Source organism: Salmo salar, chromosome ssa26, assembly GCF_905237065.1.
Source record: "Salmo salar chromosome ssa26, Ssal_v3.1, whole genome shotgun sequence".
NCBI lineage: Eukaryota > Metazoa > Chordata > Actinopteri > Salmoniformes > Salmonidae > Salmo > Salmo salar.
The window spans coordinates 18,927,355-18,951,221 of NC_059467.1; the positions used below are offsets into that span (position 1 = coordinate 18,927,355).

Here is a 23,867-nt window from a genome sequence, read left to right on the forward strand (position 1 = left end):
GTAATGATGATATGCAATTGGTTTTAAAAGTGAAATGTTGTGACTACCATCTTAAAACATTTACATAATAAAAAATAGTAATATATAATTACAAAGGAGGGTATCCTCGCTCTTCCTCCCATGTACCAACCCACATCCCTGACTCCATGTACCAACCCACATCCCTGACCCCATGTACCAACCCACATCCCTGACCCCATGTACCAACCCACATCCCTGACCCCATGTACCAACCCACATCCCTGACCCCATGTACCAACCCACATCCCTGACCCCATGTACCAACCCACATCCCTGACCCAATGTACCAACCCACATCCCGGAACCCATGTACCAACCCACATCCCTGACCCCATGTACTTACCGTACATCTTTCCCTCGTCAGATAGAATGATCTTCCTGCGCCCACAGGGGGGATAGATGGCCAGCGCCTCCTGAAAGCTCTGCTCGATGTCGGGGCTCCACACCCCCTCGGCGTCATTGTCCAGTGGCTTGTCTGCCGAATCGCTCATCCTCTCCATGTCCTCGGCAGGGCTCTCACTGCCGCTCCAGCTGCTGGGGTCCATGGTGGTGCTTGGGATCTCCAAGCTGAAGCCTGGAGCACAGTAAGGAGAGATCTGGAATTCCCAAATAAACAAACACAAACCATCCGTCACTCTCCAAAGCACAGGCATCTGCCTCCAAGACGACAACACTCTGCTCATGGCCACTGGTCAATAGTGTGGTGAGCCAAACAGGAGAGGATTCTTGGCCTAGCTATCTACCAATGTTAGGATTAGGATGACTGTGGTACAGTTTTACTAGATGCCATGGAAGGGACTGAAACGTTCCTTTATGCTAGTTTTTGTCTGACATTTTAAATGGTACTATTGAAAATACTTAATGTTAGCTCCCATTTAAAACAAATGATGTGATGGAGGTCACATGCAGCGACTTCATCACAGGATACATTTTTAGCTTGTTGTAGTAGAATCATCTCCTTTACTTTCCAAAATAGATAAGCAGGCAAATAAAAAATACAAGACTGCAGACATAAAATATCTAATGAGAACATAACCCTAAAACACATACAGCGCACCTGGCATCTCCTGCACAGGAGCAGTTGAAGCCTTTTTATACCAGCTGTCAGGACTGTCAAATAGACTCTTAAATCTGGATGAAATTCATGTAGGAGAACTGTAGAATGTTTATGAGGCAAAAAGAAATAGAGAAGCCCACTCAAGAAAGGACACAACCATATCTGTACCACTTTAAATTTCAAACGGGAAAAAATATCCCCTGTCCTCTTTGTTCAAGGAAAGAGTCTGTTTTCCACATTGTGAATTCCCTTGACATAGAAAATTCCACTGTGAGATTCCTCAATTTCTTTGCATTTATGCTGCGTAAACAACCTGCTCTGAATTAGATCCCCATTAAAAACTCATTCAAACTGCTAGACTGTAAGCGAAAGAGGAGGCAGAAAAGTACCTAAACTGAAAGTGTCCATCTCTCCTCAATCAAAACGATTGTCCACAAAGTGACTCATAAAAGCAATGTAGGTTCTTATGTATTGCTGTAGACAATCATGCTGAGTTGAATTTTTGAATTTTAACGGTGAAAATCACAACTGGGGAGTTCATTTGGTGGATGTTTTTGTAGCCCTTCACTCTAGCAACCCCCCCCCCCCACACTTCCCAGTGTCCCTCCCTATCTTCCCCTCTCCCTCCCTATCCTCCTCTCCCCTTCCAGACGACCGCTTCCTCTCTAGGCAAGATCCTATTCAAGCAGCACAAGCTGTTGTGAAGTGGGACTAGCAGCATATGTTTCTTCTAGAATGTCGGTTCGTGAGGGGGGAAAGGGGGGATGGGAGCAAGCTGTTTGGGAGAAGAAAAAAACCTCCCAGAGAGTGGAGGGAGCGTTTACTGAATTCCGTTTTTGTGAGCTGACTGCTGACACTGCAGAACTTACTCACAGACTGATGAGGGAGGGGAAAAAACGTCCATTTCGACCACTAAATGGCTTGGGCTTTTTCTCCAGCCTTGCTCACTCCACCCAGACTGAATAATAAACTCCACTGGTAATCACATCCAGCACGGTCATGATTGTAATACCTAATCTCAAGCAAGATGTTTTCTTAACTTCTTCAACAAGTCAAACCCAGTCAAGTTGTAATAGTGGTATTTTTGAGAGGACCTTTTAAAAACACGCCTTTGCATTTGTCATTGCCAATGCCATTGCCGTAAGGGATTCTGAAAAATGAGTCTTCTCTGTGATACAGTATTTATTTTTCTTAAATGGTTGTGAATGCTCTTTCCAGGGGTTCACCATTCAGAAAGAGAGAAAAATGATAAATGGAGAGAGAGAGAGAAAATAGAGAGAGAGAAAAGAGAGAGCGAGAGAGAGAAAGAGAGCGAGAGCTAACGTGAGTGTCTGGACACGTCTGGTTTCCATGCTAGCTCATGATTTCCCTCCAAAAGAGGGAAACAACACTGACATTTGGAGGGGTGTTTAGTGAGCTCATGGCCATGTTCATCCCACAATGGGCTAATGTTTCCCCGCTTTTCTACAGGTGGTTTCCCCTAACGCGCCACACCAGGAAATGAATACTGTTACACTGAAGCGTGCAATGAATTATTGAATCCACCACCCCACCCCCGTCCAAAAAAAAGCTGAGCTCTCAACCACAACTAGCATTTACCGCTAGGGAAGGGCAGCATAAATCCTTGGCCTATCATATTGCTACATGAAAATAATAGAGCAGAAAATATTTGAATCTGGGGTATAAAGATCGACGGGGGTAGGGGTGAAGGGGTAATACATAACATTGAAATGGTATAATAGAACTTGGTAGGCTAATTCATTCATTTTAAGTGGTACTCTAAATTAATGTTGTTAATATAACCACTATAAATAAACCTTTTCTCTCTCCTCCATCCATTGCTGAGGATGGTGTGCAGCCGCATCTGCTGCAGGATTACTCTGAGGGGAGAAACAGCGGCACACACTCCATGCCATGTAATCACAAAGAGTTTAAAAGACTGAGGCAGCAAAGGGGCTCAGGAGTACCTCTCTTGGCCAGTAGAAGCATCCACATCGTACAGCTGGCAGATCTACAGTAAGTCAATGCTATTTACAAATGCATTTACTTATTGGCAGTTACATTGTGATATAATCAATGTCCGCATAATTCTATGACATATTGGTGTCATAGAATACCCATTTCTCTTGTTATTGGTACGTTTATTGCCACCATTCGCCAAAGTCAATTCAATGGAATAATACATTGTCAAGGGCGTTAAGAAGTTTATTTCCCACAAAGACACCACAGCCAGAAGCACTCTACAGTATGTCCCCTGAATTAATGACTTTAACCTAACACTGTCATTAGCACGCTGTAGTCTATTAACCTGAACAAGTGTTAGAGAACAACAGATAAATCTATTGAGTTAAAACAGCTTAATCACTGGGCATGGCTGAAGTGACTCTGCAGTCATTTGGCGTAGTAATAAATCCCCCTAAATAATTGACCTCTGTCACTATTCCATAAGGAGCATCTCTCAGGAGAGCACCTTCGACAACCAGATGTGCTCTGGGTCCAAGCGGATGATCACCTCCTTGAGCATGCTGAGGAAACATGAGATCGGGTTCACTCAATTAGCCAGAGTTTGACGTGTATGTCTTTATGTTTCAATTACTGATAACCCTTTGTTTCATTGATCTCTCGACATTGACAAGTGAGTCGTTCTTGACGTTTTGAACAGAGTGAGATCATCAGTAGAGCATAGCAGTAGACATTGTTTGCTGAAAGTTTGCACATTCTTTTACTAATAAAACATGTTTTTAAACACAAGACGAATATCATAGAACACCTTGACTATTCTTCTAATGAACGTCCTCTAAACTATGATCACTCAGCTGTCTTAATGGAGGAACAAACGCAGGGGCATGTTTACAAAAAGAAAATAAAACACTTCTCTTTCTTGATAGGAGAGAATGGAGGATTTGCTGAGTCCCAAGACCTTGACTTTTCATCTCTAAAACACTTACATGACGAACATAAATCATTGCTGTCCCCTATAGACTTGAGCAATGAAAGGCAAGGGAAAGAAATTCACCAATACAACATGTAGCTGAACTGAGCCAAATCTAAATGCACACCAGGCCAAGAGCATAGTAACCTAACAGAGTTACTGTGCTGTTAAGAACTTTTTACAGCAATCAAACAAGTGTGTCTCTAATATTTAGTCTATGTTACACAGCCTTATGTATAAATACACTCATAGGGGAATGTGCCTGGGTGCTTTAGCCATAACAGGTATGCTATGCTGAGCTGGCTGTGTGTGTGTTTGGACCAGGAGAGAGACGAGTGTTGTGATTAGTGCAATATGTCTCCAGATGATGCTGAAGTGGTGATGTTTGTCCAGGCCCCAGTGGCAGATGGGAGACAGAGATTAGTCATGCAACAATATACTGTGGCTCGGCTGCTGTCGCTACACCTCGCTCTCAAAGCAGGGGAAGCATTTCAGACATACCCAGAACAAGGACACCATAGGCTACAGACAAATCCCATTCCCACCCAGGGAGAGGCGCTTTCTCTCGATCGTACATCATTCATAGCCCACCAAAAAACATGATCATTTCATCTGGTGTGCACTAACCTATAACTAACTATAAGCAGGTGTTTGCTGTACACTTTTCAATACAATTATGGAGCTAGACTGGTAGAGCAACATTGCATTAGCTGCCCTACAGCATGTCTACAAAGTAGAAAGATGCTTAATTAAAATGCATTTGGCTGTAATAATGGAACTGTATGGTAGATGAGAGCTTCTCAATCTGGCTCCATTCATATATTTCTGCGTAATAGTACAAAAATGATGAAACAATACGAACACCTGCAACCTTCAGCAAGTAAAGAGCATTGTGGCTTTTGTGAGTTATTACAGTTAATTGAATGTCTGGAAATATTTCCGTAAAACTCTAATCAAATTCCCAACTCAACTAAACCCAACTGTTCCAGTCATCATAATGACAAGACTAATGGACAAGAACACAGACATCAACAAAACTCCACATGAAAAGTATGTGATGACTATAATGCAACCACTTTAAATTAATTTGATTAATTTAATTCCCAAAAATCAAATCAATGATGAAACAACAGCGTGTACTCAAAGCGTATACTTTTCTCCTCACACATATTCCTGTAACCCTCTTCACATACAATAGATGATTTCTTGCATCGTGTCTACTCTAACATAAAATTGGAAATGAGGATTTCCCTTCTCTAAGAGCCTAACACTGTGGATGGCAAATTCAATGCTTTTAAATCTCAGTGGCACGGTCATAAGCCAGGCCTATGATTATATAGTTTTGTATTGATGTACTTATAATATCATAGTGGAGTTCAATAGCTTTCCTCACCAAAAGGTTGTGTTCATTGTATCTGTGTGTGTGTTCACAGGTTCTCCTAAGGCTGTACCCCTCTCTGAAAAGTCTCCCCAATCATTGCAGCCAGGATGTGCCCCTACACGCCTCTTTCACAACTTACAGACATCTACACACACACACACACACACACACACACACACACACACACACACACACACACACACACACACACACACACACACACACACACACACACACACACACACACACACACACACACACACACACAGGCACACACACACACCAACAGTTCAAGGATTGGGGATTTGGATCTGTAAAAAAAAACGATGGAAGCTTAACAGGATACACCACGTGGCTGTTGTTTGATGGCAGGATTTCTGGTATCTGTTCTGGTTGGATGATAAGGCACTGATGTGTCTCATCCATTATTACACAAGAGATATAAAGAGGGAGAGAGAGAGAGACAGGGAGAGAAAGAGAGTGTGAGAGAGAGAGAGAGAGAGAGAGAGAGAGGAGGGAGACAGAGAGAGAGAAAGATGGCGAGAGAGAGAGAATGATAGAAAAAAGAAAGTGAGAAAGCAAGAGAGTGATAGAGCGAATCAGGGCAAAAATCTATTTATCAACATGCATAAACAAAGAAAATTACAACTTATACCTCAGAGAGTTCAGTGATACGGTTGAATGGCGGGAACCTGGTTACTGAGATTTTCCAGGATTTACCGCCCAAACCACTCCCTTTTCCCGGGATAAATAAGTATGAGAAAATGGTAAATTATAATAAATGATTTATATGAACAGCATGGTTGTAACGAGTGCGCTGAGAGTCAGGAAGCAAGTTCAGGGAGTGAGTGATTTAATCAATAAACTAAACATAATACAAAACAAGAAACACAAACAACGCACAGACATGAAAGAGAAACAATGACACCTGGGGAAGGAACCAAAGGGAGTGACATATATATAGGGAAGTTAATCAGGGAGGTGATGGAGTCCAGGTGAGTCTGAAGACGCGCAGGTGCGAGTAACGATGGTGACAGGTGTGACCCATAACTAGCAGCCTGGTGACCTAGAGGCCGGAGAGGGAGCACACGTGACAATGGTGTGAAATGCAACTGTTAAATTAAATGCGATGCCTAAATCTGGCTTCTCTACGGCCTCTGCGTGATGAATCAACGCTGAGGGTGGGGACAGACAGTCCATCTCAGTATGGAGCGCAGCTCACAATGCACGTAGACTTATCATCTCATCATGGTAACTTTTTTTCTTATGACAGGAAGGCCTACATTTGCTGCAGAATAATCTATGCTACAGCAATATAAAGACTGAATGCGTGTGTAATTTACACATCTCCACCTGGCTTTCGGGGGTCAGCTTGTTTTTTTAATTGTAAAGATTATAATTTTTTTAATTGCAGCTGCAGTTTTAAAAAAGCCTATCACTCGAATATCGTTGCTTTAAATCAGTGCACACGCAAGCACTCTCTCGCATTCTGTCTCTCACCATCTATTCCATTTTAGAATAAGGCTGTAACGTAACAAAATGTGGAAAATGTCAAGGAGTCTGAATACTTTCCAAAGACACTCTATGTATTGGATAACGGCATTTGGCCTTTTTTAGGCTTGGGCTAAAAGTCTTTAATGTAGGGCTCATAAAATGTATTTAATATATGTCTCATCAGGCTCAGGTAGCATCAGGTTTGAATTTTCATACTCATCAAAGCTCCAATCAAATCCAGACATGCTTTTTAATGCTTTATAATGCTTTCGAATGACACTTCCGGTTTTGGCAGGAAATACCGGGTTTTGTAAACATTTGTAAAATACCAGGGGGGAAAAATTCAACCGTATTCTGTAATAAAACATGACACAAACTATATCATGATTGATATGTTTAGTCCCTAGAGAAGTGAACTGTCTAATCTGGGTGCTTGCCAAAAAAAACCTTACTGGAACTCCAAAGGCGATAGCGCTATCCAAAGATACAAAGACTCGGCTCACTGCACTAGTAATATAGGATGGACAATTCAAAAGATGTTGACAATCATAGAATTTCACTTTGGGCCAATTTTACGTGTCACGCTCTCTCAAGGTCATTGGAAAAGATGGAGAAAAGAGATTTCGCTAACAAAGGAAACCACTACGGAAAAAAGTTTGAGATTGTCAAATGTACAACATTCAGGGGGGAGACATTCTTCCCATAATTGAATGTTTTCTGTGTCCTGCTTTTCCTTAGCAATGACAATACAACTACAACAAGATTACTTTTGGACAGATAATAAGCATCTACACTGAGTATACAAAACATTAGGAACACCTTCCTAACATTGAGTTGTCAGGTCATGGGCTCCACAAGGTGTCGAAAGCGTTCCATAGAGATGCTGGCCCATGTTGACTCCAATGCTTCTCACAGTTGTGTCAAGTTGGTTGGATATCCTTCTGGTGGTGGACCATTCTTGATACACACGGGAAACTGTTGAGCGTGAAAAACCCAGCAGCGTTGCAGTTCTTGACACAAACCGGTGCGCCTGGCACCTAGTACCATTCCCCATTCAAAGGAACTTAAATATTTTGTCTTGCCCATTCACCCTCTGAATGGCACAGATACACAATCCATGTCTCAATTGTCTCAAGACTTAACAATCCTTCTTTAACCTGTTGGGGCTAGGGGGCAGTATTTGCACGGCCGGATAAAAAACGCACATGATTTAAACTGGTTACTACTCTTGTCCAGAAACGAGAAAATTTAATTTTAAACAGCGTTTGACATGCTTCGAAGTACGGTAATGGAATATTTAGAATTTTTTTGTCACGAAATGTGCTCGCCTTCGGATAGTGACCCTTCGGATAGTGACCTGAACACACGAACAAAACGGAGCTATTTGAATATAACTATGGATTATTTGGAACCAAAACAACATTTGTTGTTGAAGTAGAAGTCCTGGGAGTGCATTCTGACGAAGAACAGCAAAGGTAATCCAATTTTTTCTAATAGTCATTCTGAGTTTGGTGAGCCCCAAACTTGGTGGGTGTCTAAATAGCTAGCCGTGATGGCCGGGCTATGTACTTAGAATATTGCAAAATGTTCTTTCGCCAAAAAGCTATTTTAAAATCTGACACCGCGATTGCATAAAGGAGTTCTGTATCTAAAAATAATTGTTATGTATTTTGTGAACGTTTATCGTGAGTAATTTAGTAAATTCACCGGAAGTTTGCGGTGGGTATGCTAGTTCTGAACGTCACATGCTAATGTAAAAAGCTGGTTTTTGATATAAATATGAACTTGATTGAACAAAACATGCATGTATTGTATAACATAATGTCCTAGGAGTGTCATCTGATGAAGATCATCAAAGGTTAGTGCTGCATTTAGCTGTGGTTTTGGTTTTTGTGACATATATGCTTGCTTTGAAAATGGCTGTGTGATTATTTTTGGCACGGTACTCTCCTGACATAATCTAATGTTTTGCTTTCGCTGTAAAGCCTTTTTGAAATCGGACAATCTGGTTAGATTAACGAGAGTCTTGTCTTTAAAATGGTGTAAAATAGTCATATGTTTGAGAAATTGAAGTTATAGCATTTTTGAGGTATTTGTATTTTGTGCCACACGATTCCACTGGCTGTTGACTAGGGTGGCAAGCGTCCCACCTAGCCCAGGGAAGTTAACCTGTCTCCTCCTCTTCAACTACACTGATTGAAGTGGATTTAACAAGTGACATCAATAAGGGATCCTAGCTTTCACCTGGATTCACCTGGTCAGTTTATGTAATGGAAAAAGCAGGTGTTCCTAATATTTTATATTCTGATTCCAATGTCTTTGTAACCCTAGTAAACTCCCAAGCCAAACCATATATGGCTTGGTTTGACATTTTAATTTACGATACAACTATGTTGAGTACATTCCAACCCATGTTTTAAAACAAGCTTCTTGTGAATAAGGTTATTGCCAAGGATTATGAATAAGGTTATTGCGTCAATTCAAAAAGATTTTTCAAACTACAATAACACTTCCGGTTTGGAGCGAGCAGTCGCACCACGCTTCGCTCCACAGGAAATATTACACTTCACTACATTACAACGGCTTGATTTGTTTGATCTGAGCAACTCTTCTTAGCTAGCTACATAGCCGTCTTTGTATCAAAGATAATTGTGTAGTTTAGAGTAACTGAGTAATTATCGTGGCTAGCTATCTTCGTCCTCCTAACGTAGTCAACACTGCTAGCTGCTAGCTAGCTAGTCATCACTGCTAGCTAGCCAACTTCTACCGACTAGCAGCACCGCAGAAACTATTACATTACAACGTAACGACGTAACGACTTGATTAGTGTGGTGTTAGTGTTAGTTAGCCAGCTACATAGTTGTCTTTGCTGTCTCTGTATCTAAGATAATTGTGTAGTTTGAGTTTGAGTATTATCGAGGTGAGCTAGCCAGCCGCGATGCGGCGCCAGACTTACTCAACACACCTAGTCATCATTAACCCACTGCCAGCTAGCCAACCGTTACCGACTAGCAGCGCTGTAGATACTAATACTTTACAACGGAACGATTTGACTAGTGCAGTGTTACCTAGCTAGCTACTTAGTTGTCTTTGTCATAGCTTGATAATTGTTAGCTAACCAGCCATCGAGGTTAGCTAGCCAGCTATTTCCGTCCCCCGCGACGCCATTTTTCCTAACCCAGCCTACTATTACCGACGAGCAGCATTGTTGAAACTAAATACACTACAAGGAACGTCTTGATTAGTGTTATGTTAGCTAGCTAGCTACAAAGTTGCTTTGTATCATGACAAGGTGTAGTACTGAAACCACCGAGGTTACCTAGCCAGCTACACGTTCAAAGTCAACAACGCAGCCACTGCTAGCTAGCCTACTCCACCAGCCAGCAGTACTGTATCATTTTAGTCAATAAGATTTTTGCAACGTAAGCTTAACTTCCTGAACATTCGAGACGTGTAGTCCACTTGTCATTCCAATCTCATTTGCATTAGCGTAGCCTCTTCTGTAGCTTGTCTACTATGTGTCTGTCTATCCCTGTTCTCTCTCCTCTGCACAGGCCATACAAACGCTCCACACCGCGTGGCCGCTGCCACTCTAACCTGGTGGTCCCAGCGCGCACGACCCACGTGGAGTTCCAGGTCTCCGGCAGCCTCTGGAACTGCCGGTCTGCGGCCAACAAGGCTGAGTTCATCTCAGCCTATGCTACCCTCCAGTCCCTAGACTTCCTGGCGCTGACGGAAACATGGATTACCACAGATAACACTGCTACTCCTACTGCTCTCTCCTCGTCTGACTACGTGTTCTCGCATACCCCTAGAGCATCGAGCCAGCGGGGTGGTGGCACTGGAATCCTCATCTCTCCCAAGTGGACATTCTCTCTTTCTCCCCTGACCCATCTGTCTATCTCCTCATTTGAATTCCATGCTGTCACAGTTACCAGCCCTTTCAAGCTTAACATCCTTATCATTTATCGCCCTCCAGGTTCCCTTGGAGAGTTCATCAATGAGCTTGACGCCTTGATAAGTTCCTTTCCTGAGGATGGCTCACCTCTCACAGTTCTGGGTGACTTTAACCTCCCCACGTCTACCTTCGACTCATTCCTCTCTGCCTCCTTCTTTCCACTCCTCTCCTCTTTCGACCTCACCCTCTCACCTTCCCCCCCTACTCACAAGGCAGGCAATACGCTTGACCTCATCTTTACTAGATGCTGTTCTTCCACTAATCTCATCGCAACTCCCCTCCAAGTCTCCGACCACTACCTTGTATCCTTTCCCCTCTCGCTCTCATCCAACACTTCTCACTCTGCCCCTACTCGGATGGTATTGCGCCGTCCCAACCTTCGCTCTCTCTCTCCCGCTACTCTCTCCTCTTCCATCCTATCATCTCTTCCCTCTGCTCAAACCTTCTCCAACCTATCTCCTGATTCTGCCTCCTCAACCCTCCTCTCCTCCCTCTCTGCATCCTTTGATTTCCTCTGTCCCCTATCCTCCAGGCCGGCTCGGTCCTCCCCTCCTGCTCCGTGGCTCGACGACTCACTGCGAGCTCACAGAACAGGGCTCCGGGCAGCCGAGCGGAAATGGAGGAAAACTCGCCTCCCCTGCGGACCTGGCATCCTTTCACTCCCTCCTCTCTACATTTTCCTCTTCTGTCTCTGCTGCTAAAGCCACTTTCTACCACTCTAAACTCCAAGCATCTGCCTCTAACCCTAGGAAGCTCTTTGCTACCTTCTCCTCCCTTCTGAATCCTCCTCCCCCTCCCCCCCCTCCTCCCTCTCTGCAGATGACTTCGTCAACCATTTTGAAAAGAAGGTTGATGACATCCGATCCTCGTTTGCTAAGTCAAACGACACTGCTGGTCCTGCTCACACTGCCCTACCCTGTGCTTTGACCTCTTTCTCCCCTCTCTCTCCAGATGAAATCTCGCGTCTTGTGACGGCCGGCCGCCCAACAACCTGCCCACTTGACCCTATCCCCTCCTCTCTTCTCCAGACCATTTCCGGAGACCTTCTCCCCTACCTCACCTCGCTCATCAACTCATCCTTGACCGCTGGCTACGTCCCTTCCGTCTTCAAGAGAGCGAGAGTTGCACCCCTTCTGAAAAAACCTACACTCGATCCCTCCGATGTCAACAACTACAGACCAGTATCCCTTCTTTCCTTTCTCTCCAAAACTCTTGAACGCGCCGTCCTTGGCCAGCTCTCTTGCTATCTCTCTCAGAATGACCTTCTTGATCCTAATCAGTCAGGTTTCAAGACTGGGCATTCAACTGAGACTGCTCTTCTCTGTGTCACGGAGGCTCTCCGCACTGCTAAAGCTAACTCTCTCTCCTCTGCTCTCATCCTTCTAGACCTATCTGCTGCCTTTGATACCGTGAACCATCAGATCCTCCTCTCCACCCTCTCCGAGCTGGGCATCTCCGGCGCCGCCCACGCTTGGATTGCGTCCTACCTGACAGGTCGCTCCTACCAGGTGGCGTGGCGAGAATCTGTCTCCGCACCACGTGCTCTCACCACTGGTGTCCCCCAGGGCTCTGTTCTTGGCCCACTCCTATTCTCGCTATACACCAAGTCACTTGGCTCTGTCATATCCTCACATGGTCTCTCATATCATTGCTATGCAGATGACACACAATTAATCTTCTCCTTTCCCCCTTCTGACAACCAGGTGGCGAATCGCATCTCTGCATGTCTGGCAGACATATCAGTGTGGACTGCCCGATCACCACCTCAAGCTGAACCTCGGCAAGACGGAGCTGCTCTTCCTCCCGGGGAAGGACTGCCCGTTCCATGATCTCGCCATCACGGTTGACAACTCCCTTGTGTCCTCCTCCCAGAGTGCTAAGAGCCTTGGCGTGACTCTGGACAACACCCTGTCGTTCTCCACCAACATCAAGGCGGTGACCCGATCCTGTAGGTTCATGCTCTACAACATGTAGGTTCATGCTCTACTTGTCATCTCCCGTCTGGATTATTGCAACTCGCTGCTGGCTGGGCTCCCTGCCTGTGCCATTAAACCCCTACAACTCATCCAGAACGCCGCAGCCCGTCTGGTGTTCAACCTTCCCAAGTTCTCTCACGTCACCCCGCTCCTCCGCTCTCTCCACTGGCTTCCAGTCGAAGCTCGCATCCGCTACAAGACCATGGTGCTTGCCTACGGAGCTGTGAGGGGAACGGCACCGCCGTACCTTCAGGCTCTGATCAGGCCCTACACCCAAACAAGGGCACTCCGTTCATCCACCTCTGGCCTGCTCGCCTCCCTACCTCTGAGGAAGCACAGTTCCCGCTCAGCCCAGTCAAAACTGTTCGCTGCTCTGGCACCCCAATGGTGGAACAAGCTCCCTCACGACGCCAGGACAGCGGAGTCAATCACCACCTTCCGGAGACACCTGAAACCCCACCTCTTCAAGGAATACCTGGGATAGGATAAAGTAATCCTTCTACCCCCCCCCTTAAAAGATTTAGATGCACTATTGTAAAGTGGTTGTTCCACTGGATATTATAAGGTGAATGCACCAATTTGTAAGTCGCTCTGGATAAGAGCGTCTGCTAAATGACTTAAATGTAAATGTTAAATGCAATCATACAATTTTTATTCAATTAAGCTAACATAAAAATAACCCCTTAATAACCCCATAATCTCCACCGACCTTTCACATTTATATGGCACACATCTGTGTGAGAGTGTGCATATTTTGTTGTGTCTGCTCACTCTCTGCTGAGTGGGTCCGGGTTCTTTTATTCCTGCAGAAGACTCTGTGGTAGTGAGAATCATTATCACCTCATCACACAGGCTGTCATGGAACAGACCCATCTCCTTGTTTATTCCTGTTACTGGTGTTCATAGACTCCACATATCCCCAGGACACCATGTTACACCTTGTTTATCACAAAACCTCCAGTAGCCACCAGGCCCACAAGGAAGAACAGCCATTACTGACGCTGTTAGAAGGTACCTTTTTAACTCTGCATTGTTGGGAATGGGCTCGAAGGTAAGCGTTTCAATGTAAAGTCTACTATACCTGTTGTATTCGGCGCATGTGACCATTCAGATTTTATTTGAAGGTAATAATGCTGTCAACAGTCAAATGTGATAAGTAGAGAACTAAAAGATGTTAGGAATTAGTAAATACATCATTTTTGTGAAAAATACTTCTGAAACATGGATTGAGAGAGTGCATCACAGAATTCATGCTCAAAACTATGTACGCCCAGATTCCATCTCCATCCCTGTCCCCAGATGCCAGGTCTTCAACACCATGTGGCATCAGTCAGATAGTCCTGAGATGTGAGAGGTACATGGGGACTGTGAGGTTTCCTATTGAGCTGGTCTCCTAGTGTCTGAGAATCTGAACACTAATTATCCTGGCCAAAGAGAGAGGTAGGAATGTCACCTGTAGAAACACTTGGGGCCTTAACAGATAATTGCATACTCCTATCACACCAAGGTCGGAACCATGGAAATGGTCTTATTAGCAAGATAAGGACAAAAGCGGGCAACAAGTGAATGCAAACGGCAAGGGTTGGGCCATAGTTGTGACATGGCATTATGGGAGATGACACTTATCGGCAGATTACATAAACCACTCTCGTTCACGCTAAAATGGAATCCAGCTCCTTAAATTAAAAGAACCCATTTCACCGATCATACAGACCTGGGTAATGAAATAGCAGATGAGAGGTCTCAAATGTAATTTTCCATGTGGAGTCCTTTTGTGCTGTTATCTCAGAGGGTGCAATAATGATCCTGTGAATGGCTTTTGCGCACCCCATAATGACCCATAGTAGTTAAGCCTGCACTGTGGAGAACTATAATTACCATGTGATTACAAAACTCAATGTTCGCTGTGAGTTTTAAAGGCGTACCATGGGCTTCGGCTAATTATTTCAGTAATGTTGAATGTATGCCAAAGCCCTCATGTTTGGAACAAAAAGTATCCAATTATGCATATTACCATGATGGGACATTACTGAGATTCCATTTACAGTTTGCTTCATCAAAACATCTTCATTATAACTGGAATGGCATGTATCAAGAATGACGAGCAGAAACCCTTTCTGTACGGTATGGACCTTGAGATATAAAGTTATAGAACATTCATGAAATGATACAATTCAAACATTCAGAAAGCTTTACATTTCTTAGATGAACACACCTAGCAACATTGAAATATGACGTTTCTTCTGTTAGACATCTATTCTTTCTGAAACAGGCTTATTGTCAACATCGTGTGTGTAGGTGGCAGGGAAGTCAGGCGCAGGAGAAACAAACTTGGTATAACTGGAGTAGATTAATAAAGTTAAAAACAAACTCCAAAACCAAAGTACATAATAAAATAAACATGGGTACAATAACCCATCGCGCACCAATCCGACAACACGAGCACATAACAACAAACAATCTCTGACAAGGACATGAGGGGAAACAAAGGGTTAAATACACAACATGTAATGAATGGGATTGGAACCAGGTGTGTAGGAAGACAAGACAAAACCAATGGAAAATGAAAAATGGATCAATGATGGCTAGAAAACCGGTGACGTCGACCGCAGAGCACCACCCGAACAAGGAGGGGCATCGACTACGGCAGAAGTTGTGACAGTACCCCCCCCCCCACCGACGCGCGGCTCCAGCAGTGCGTCGACACCGGCCTCGGGGACGACCCGGAGGACGAGGTGCAGGGCGATCCGGATGGAGACGATGGAACTCTCGCAACAGGGAAGGATCTAACACATCCTCCACCGGAACCCAGCATCTCTCCTCCGGACCGTACCCCTCCCAGTCCACGAGGTACTGAAGGCCCCTCGCCCGATGTCTCGAATACAGGATGGATCGAACAGAGTACGCCGGGGCCCCCTCAATGTCCAGAGGGGGCGGAGGAACCTCCCGCACCTCAGCCACCTGGAGTGGGCCAGCCACCACAGGCCTGAGGAGAGACAAATGGAACGAGGGGTTAATGCGGTAATGGGGGGAGCTTTAACCTATAACATACCTCATTCACTCTCCTCAGGACTTTAAACGGCCCCACAAACCGCAGACTCAGCTTCCGGGATGGCAGGCGGAGGGGCAGGTTTCAGGTTGAGAGCCAGACCCGGTCCCCCGGTGCGAACACTGGGGCCTCACTGCGGTGACGGTCTGCGCCAACTTTCTGGCGCCGTACGGCGCGCTGAAGGTGGACGTGAGCGGCGTCCCAGGTTTCCTCCGCGCGCCGGAACCAGTCGTCCACCGCAGGAGCCTCGGTCTGACTCTGATGCCAAGGGGCCAGAACCGGCTGATACCCCAACACAGACTGAAAGGGAGAGAGGTTAGTGGAGGAGTAGCGGAGCGAGTTCTGGGCCATCTCTGCCCAGGGCACGAACGCCGCCCACTCCCCCAGCCGGTCCTGGCAATAAGACCTCAGAAACCTACCCACATCCTGGTTAACTCTCTCCACCTGCCCGTTACTCTCAGGGTGAAAACCAGAGGTAAGGCTGACCGAGACCCCCAGACGTTCCATAAATGCCTTCCAGACCCTTGACGTGAACTGGGGACTCCGATCAGACACTATATCCTCAGGCACCCCGTAGTGCCGGAAGACGTGTGTAAACAGAGCCTCCGCAGTTTGTAGGGCCGTAGGGAGACCGGGCAAAGGGAGGAGACGACAGGACTTAGAAAAACGATCCACAACGACCAGGATCATGGTGTTACCTTGTGAAGGTGGAAGATTGGTTAGGAAATCCACCGACAAGTGCGACCACGGCCGTTGTGGAACGGGTAAGGGTTGTAACTTACCTCTGGGTAGGTGTCTAGGAGCCTTGCACTGGGCGCACACTGAGCAGGAGGAAACATAAACCCTCACGTCCTTAGCTAAAGTGGGCCACCAGTACCTCCCACTAAGACACCGCATCGTCCGACCGATCCCAGGATGACCAGAGGAGGGTAACGTGTGAGCCCAGTAGATCAATCGGTCCCGGACAGCAGACGGAACGTACAGACGCCCAGCTGGACCCTGAGGGGGAACAGGCTCTGCACGTGACGCCCGCTCAATGTCCGCGTCCAGCTCCCACATTACCGGTGCCACCAAACAAGAGGCTGGGAGTATGAGAGTGGGATCCATGGACCGCTCCTCTGTGTCATACAGCCGGGACAGTGCATCTGCCTTAACGTTCTGAGAGCCTGGTCTGTAAGAGAGGGTAAACACAAAATGGGTGGGCTGAGCTTCTTAGAGAAGAAGGCACAGGGGCGGAGCTTAGCTGGTGTACCCGAGCGCTGAGAGAGCACAGCTCCTATCCCAGCCTCAGATGCGTCCACCTCCACTATGAATTGCAAAGAGGGATTCAGATGAGCCAACACAGGAGCAGCGGTAAACAGAGCCTTCAGGTGCCTAAAAGGCCTGTCCGCCCCAGCCAACCACTGCAAGCGCACCGGGCCCCCCTTCAGCAGTGAGGTAATGGGAGCAGCTACCTGACCAAAACCCCAGATAAACCTCCGGTAGTAGTTGGCAAACCCTAAAAATCGCTGCACCTCCTTCACCGTGGTGGGAGTCGGCCAATTACACACGGCTGCAATGCGGTCACTTTCCATCTCCACTCCAGACGTGGAAAGGTGATACCCTAAGAAGGAGACGGACTGTTGAAAGCAGGGCATTTCTCAGCCTTGACGTAAAGGTCATGCTCCAACAGGCGACCAAGCTCTCTGCGCACCAGGGACACACGCTCGGCGTGTGTAGCGGAGTATATCAGAATGTCATCGATATACACCACTACACCCTGCCCATGCAGGTTCCTGAAAATCTTGTCTACAAAGGATTGGAAGACTGACGGAGCATTCCTCAACCCGTACGGCATGACGAGGTACTCATAATGCCCTGAGGTGGTACTAAATGCTGTCTTCCACTCATCTCCGTCTCGGATACGCACCAGGTTGTACGCACTCCTGAGATCCAGTTTAGTGAAGAAGCACGCCCGTGCATTGACTCAATCGCCATGGCGATCAGAGGTAGAGGGTAACTGTACCCCACCGTGATTGTATTGAGACCTCGATAGTCAATGCATGGGTGCAAACCTCCATCCTTCATCACAAAAAATAAACTCGAGGAGATGGGGGAAATGAAGGACCGAATGTACCCCTGACGCAGGGATTCGGAGACATATGTCTCCATAGCCACCGTCTCCGCTTGCGACAGGGGATACACGTGACTCCTGGGAAGTGCAGTGTCTACCATGAGACTTATCATACAATCCCCCTGTCGATGGGGTGGTAATTGAGTCGCCGTCTTTTTACAGAAGGCGAGAGCCAAATCGACATATTCAGCGGGAATGCGCACGGTGGAGACCTGGTCTGGGCTTTCCACCGTAGTAGCAACAACGGAAACCCCTACACACCTACCTGAGCACTCTCGCGACCACCCCATGAGAGCCCTCTGTGGCCAAGAAAAAGTGGGGTTATGACAAGTTAACCAAGGTAGGCCCAGCACCACGGGACACGCAGGAGTGTCAATAATCAAAAGACAAATTTTTCCTTGTGACCCCCCTGCGTCACCATACTCAAAGAGGCTGTGGCCTCCCTGATAAACCCTGACCCTAATGGTCGACTATCTAATGTGTGAACTGGGAAAGGCACATCCACAGGTACAATGGGGATCCCTAAACTATGAGCAAATGCTTGATCAATGAAATTCCCAACCGCGCCTAAATCTACTAGCGCCTTATGCTGGGAACGCAGGGAAAATTCAGGAAAAGTGACAGACACAAATATCTGTGCAACAGAGGGCTCTGGGTGAGAATGGTGCCTACTCACCTGGGGTGGCGCCAGAGCGCCCTGCCTGCTGCCTCAATTCCCAGAGGAACCAACCCGGCACCGACCAGCAGTGTGACCTCTGCGTCCACAGATGGTGCACGAGCAGGATCCCCCTCCGGTCTCCCTGTGCACCCTCCCTCCCAGCTCCATGGATATAGGAGAGGGGGTGCGGGAGGATGGAACCACCAGACCCCGATCTGGACGTCCGCAAGCAGCCAGCAGGTTGTCCAGCCGGATGGACAGATCCTCCACCTGGTCGAAGGTGAGGGTGGTGTCTCTGCAGGCCAGCTCCCGACGGACGTCCTCACGCAGACTGCAGCGGTAATGGTCGATCAGGGCCCTGTGATTCCATCCCACACTGGCTGCCATGGTCCTGAACTCCAGGGCAAACTCCTGGACGCTCCTCGTCTCCTGCCTCAGATGGTAGAGGCGCTCACCCACCGCTCTGCCCTCGGGTGGGTGGTCGAAGACTGCCCGAAAACGGCGGGTGAACTTCTCAAAACGGTCCAACGCCGCATCTCCCTCTCCACACACAGCGCTGGCCCACTCCAGGGCTCTCCCGGTGAGGCATGAGACGAGGGCGAAACTCTTCTCACGGTCTGATGGAACTGGGTGGACCATGGCCAGATAAAGGTTTAATTGGAGGAGGAAACCCTGGTAGGTTGGCAGCACTTCCGTCGTACCCCTGTGGCATTGATAGACGGATTCCACTGGGTTCAGGTTGAAAAGGGGCACTCAGGATAGACCCCGGTTGGGCTGGTGGAGGTGCTGGAAGAACTCCCTGTCTCTCCCAGCGGTCCATATTCTGGACAACGCGATCCATGGCGGCGCACAGATGGTGAAGCTTCTCCGCATGCTTCTGGACGCGCTCCTCCACCTCCATGTCCGTGGTACCTTCTCCTGCTGACTTCATATAGGGGTCAGAGATTCTGTCAACGTCGTGTGTGTAGGTGGCAGGGAAGTCAAGCGCAGGAGAAACAAATTTGGTATAACTGGAGTAGTTAAATAAAGTTAAAAACAAACTCCAAAACCAAAGTACATAATAAAATAACCATGGGTACAATAACCCATCGTGCACCAATCCGACAACACGAACACATAACAACAAACAATCTCTGACAAGGACATGAGGGGAAACAAAGGGTTAAATACACAACATGTAATGAATGGGATTGGAACCAGGTGTGTAGGAAGACAAGACAAAACCAATGGAAAATGAAAAATGGATCATTGATGGCTAGAAGACCGGTGACGTCGACCGCCGAGCACCACCCGAACAAGGAGGGGCATCGACTTCGGCAGAAGTCGTGACACTTATTAAAAGCTTTACCCCATCTATGACTATGGACGCAAGTTTTGACTGACCGAACCCAGCGCGCCAGTATTGCAAAAATGTCCAATTGGCACAATATTTGTTCTGCTGTAGCCTCTTTAAGGAGGGGAAAATGACAAGGTGTGCAGGGGAACACAAGAATGTCTAGCCGTACACAGGGACAAACCGATTGATCTATGTAGTTTGGGATTTTTCTCCAGGTTTCATGAATAAATCTGCTGGGTATGGAGTGCTGATAAATGAATGAACAAGGTTTTCAATACCAATCTCCCAATGCAGGGAGCAAAAGGTTCAGTAGAGTAGCTCGCTAATGCTCCCTCTGTTATTGGCAATGGCCAAGCGTTTATTTCATGCCTCTTTAAACCAGCAGGCTTGGGTGCAGTGAATCTGTCTGATAATATCCCACTCAAATGTGAGGCCTAGAGCCCGCCGCCCAGCGCCCGACCAACGGGCCGCCCGCTCGGGGATCAATCTCTACTCGGTAGAGAATGGGATTGATTTACAGGCACTGTCAAAGAAGCTCTCCCAGTCCCCACCTGCCTCACAACGTATCAGAATCAAGTAGAACCTTCTAGACCTGGGCATCACATCAGATACAGTGGGAGTACAGGGGACACATTTCCATCAGTCTTTTACTGTAGATGTCTATTCAGAAAATTAGCAAATGATCTGCTAAAAAATGTGACCATGATAAATTCTTCACATCAGAAATTATAAACTACAAATCCATGACATAAAAACATGCCATCCAACCGCAACAATGTTGGAAATCAATGCATTCGACGCAATAAACTTCTGTTTGTCAAAAATATGCAGGGCATTCCAACATCTGCACATGGTCGCATCACACTAGTGAGGAGAGAAGGGGGAGCGCATAAAGCGCAGGAAATTAAAGCTGTAAATAAACGTCCGGCAGATAAAGGATCCCCTGACAGTTATGAGAGCAGAGCAGTCTGGAGGCTTCAGGCTGGGTGCGGGCTCAGTCAGGACACTGTGGATAAGCATGAAAAAACAAATCAGTGATGAGCATGAAGACCACCATCTGCATCCTTGCTCCTCCACACCTCACTCACCATCACAGATCCCTCCATCTCAGGAAGGACGTCTATTTGGGCCTCCATCTGCCATAAACGAGCCCCTACTACCAAGGTGCTACCGGCAGAAAGGTAAAATTTAATTTTCTAGAAACTATTTTGTTTGCTGTTCATTGTGTGGCGGATGCTGTCCAGTTTATTGGTACTTAAAGGAAAGCTTGGCCAGATGAGACACATCATCCCCATGAAGCTCCAAGGTAATTTGATGGAGAAAATTCCTTGTTGACCTGGCTTGGTTAAGTACATATTGAGTCACTGTACGAAACAAATAGCATATAAATCTGCCAGTGCCAGTGGCAAACAAAAGCTCAAACCTCACTCAAGGTTTTCTCAAACTCTGATTTACTCAACTGAATTTTTCACCCAACTTCAGCACAACGCTTTAATTCATTTCATGAGCTTTTTCAATTAAGCATGCAGTACACACAAACAAAAAACCATTGAACAATTATTGAAAGAAACTAAGTTTTACATTGACAATGATAATTTCCCTATTTGAAGCCCAAAATGTAAGGAGGGGAACTCTATTGAAGTGCTTACCTTGTAATATAATTTATTTATCAGGGCAAAACGATACCAAAACACACAACTTTGTCAGAACATTTTGAGAAAACATTTTTAATAAATGCAAGGAATGTCTCAACATGCTGTAGTCCATAGCCACATCCAGCATCAACGCAAAAATGGACCAAAGCAATATGTACTGTATGGTCCTCAGACGGAGCAATTAAACTGTTTATGAGGTGTAATCATAATAGGCCAATGTATCCCAGCTTTCCCAGCCAAACATGCTTGCAGTAGTATTTACATACACAGATCTAAGCCGTAAAGAAACCTACGAATGCTGTGCTTCGGGCTAGAGTTCAAACTCATTCACTGGGCACAGAGTGCATACTAATGTTGGGAGCTCACCCAAAGTCTGTCTGTGCCTCGCCTGAATCCAGGGCAGCTTCAGGGCAGAGCGAGCCTGCCTGATCTCTGTCGGCCATGATAACAATACAGCAGCCATTAATGAAAGGCCTTGTAGGGATTTATTACAAGAGAGGACTGGGGAATACGGTGCCAGAGAGCCTGGACAGCCCACATTTGAATACAGACCACAAATTATAAACAGTTTCAGTAAATGAAGTGACTGAGGGCCTTTGTTCTACGGGCGTACATCTTCCTATTGCTAGTGGGCACTAAACCACTAGCATAGCCTGCACTGGGAAAGGAAATTATTGAAGCCTGGATTTCCTGCTTTCAGCTGTGGCCAACAACTTGAAGGTTTATAGTGGTTTCAGGAACTGACTCATCTAATGATTCATGGATTAGATATTGCTTCTTATGTGTGTCTGGTCATGTGGTAGCTCATTTAAATGACTTTTTCCCATGCAAAAAAGAAGAGTTAGGAGAGTGTGAAAGTAGGGAAGGTACTTATAACAATTTCCCAATAACTTCCAAATCATTACAGTTTAATAAGACGTGATTAAGACGACTTTCCTGAGAAACTGACTGAGGCTGACATATGGTATGAATTATGAGACTATAATTGTAAAGTGCTGAAACAGTGGTTTCTTTACTGTATGACTTCTAAAGATGAGGAAAGCTCTTACATTTTATTTTTCTCTTTCCTTCTTATTTTCCCCAGATTTCCTGCAACAGTATGGCAGTATAATGCTCTACAACTTAGCTTTTTAAGGTTTCTTTGACTCTTTGGCTTATCTCGAGAGAAAGTGCTTTGGACCTTTTGAAAATTAACATATGATGAGGTAAAGGTCAATATACCAAAAGACAAAGTGGGACAAACAAATGAATACAAAAGCTGTTCGCCATAATTATACATATGTAGAAAAAGTGAATTACACTTGCAAAGGCAGTTGACAAGGCCAAAGTGCACTCTAGCTGGCAGTCATTTTATGACTGCAGTCCTGAAGCAGATTTACTTAGATGACGTCAGTGGCTTTGAGCCAGCTTTTCCTTTTTGGTGGCACTCTACATCGGCCTCTCTGAGGCCTTACTGAAACTGTTGAGCAGCAGACCATACTGCAAAATTCTCTTTCTAGAACAGAGTTTACCTCAGGGTGCAGAGTGACTGGAACCCAGCAGTACGGTAGTGTGTTTTAGCGAAGCATGCAATCCGATCACAGACACAATGATGTGACGATGAGTCCCTCCCCTGCTAAATGTCTGCATGTAATTACACAATTAACGACCCTGTGTCCAGATTAAATTACAGATCACATCTCTTTTACTCGCCCTACTCCTCTTGTTTTGTGTAGCTATAACAAAAGCAGCATCCTTTCATTTCATCAATTCTTCCCTTGATTAGATAAAGGAATGCTTTGTGCAATTCAGATTCCCACAAGGCATTTCTCATACTGTTATCATACAGGAAATAGAAAATATTTGTTGGGTATGGGTAATTGTGCTTTTGATCAGTTTAGGCCTTTATTCCTAACAGCTGTTTCCATTTCTTAAAGAATGCAACAAATGTAAGAGGGTTGAAAAATAGATTTTCTGAAGAAAATAAATGTCTTCCATGCCAACCTATACTACTAAATAAATACATAAAATGACATTGTGAAGGAAAACTTGATATGTGGCACCAGCCCAAGTACAATCCCCCTGCACAAAACCAATGCACTCAAACATCCAACAGTTTCCATGGCATTCTTTTTTCCTATGATAACTCTTAATTAGTTTTGACCGCAGATGGATTTTAATAGGAAATTATGACTTAGTAGTATATTAAAAAGACAGGACGTGCCTGTTTGCTTTGGGCTGTAATCCCACTACAGTTT

The 23,867-nt window shown here is 45.8% G+C and overlaps 1 protein-coding gene across 8 annotated transcripts in view; it reads right to left on the reverse strand.

Moving 5' to 3' along the window:
• tead1b (TEA domain family member 1b) overlaps positions 1–23,867 on the reverse strand; it is a 69,049-nt gene that overhangs the window by 39,443 nt on the left and 5,739 nt on the right. For 6 of the 8 annotated variants that reach the window (XM_014175322.2, XM_014175319.2, XM_014175320.2 and 3 more), the window contains one exon: positions 365–617. In XM_014175322.2, coding sequence (XP_014030797.1) covers positions 365–566 — 202 coding nt within the window. In that variant the 5' untranslated portion in view covers positions 567–617. The remainder of the gene's footprint in view (positions 1–364; positions 618–23,867) is intronic. The other 2 variants (XM_014175315.2, XM_045708885.1) reach the window with 1 other exon arrangement.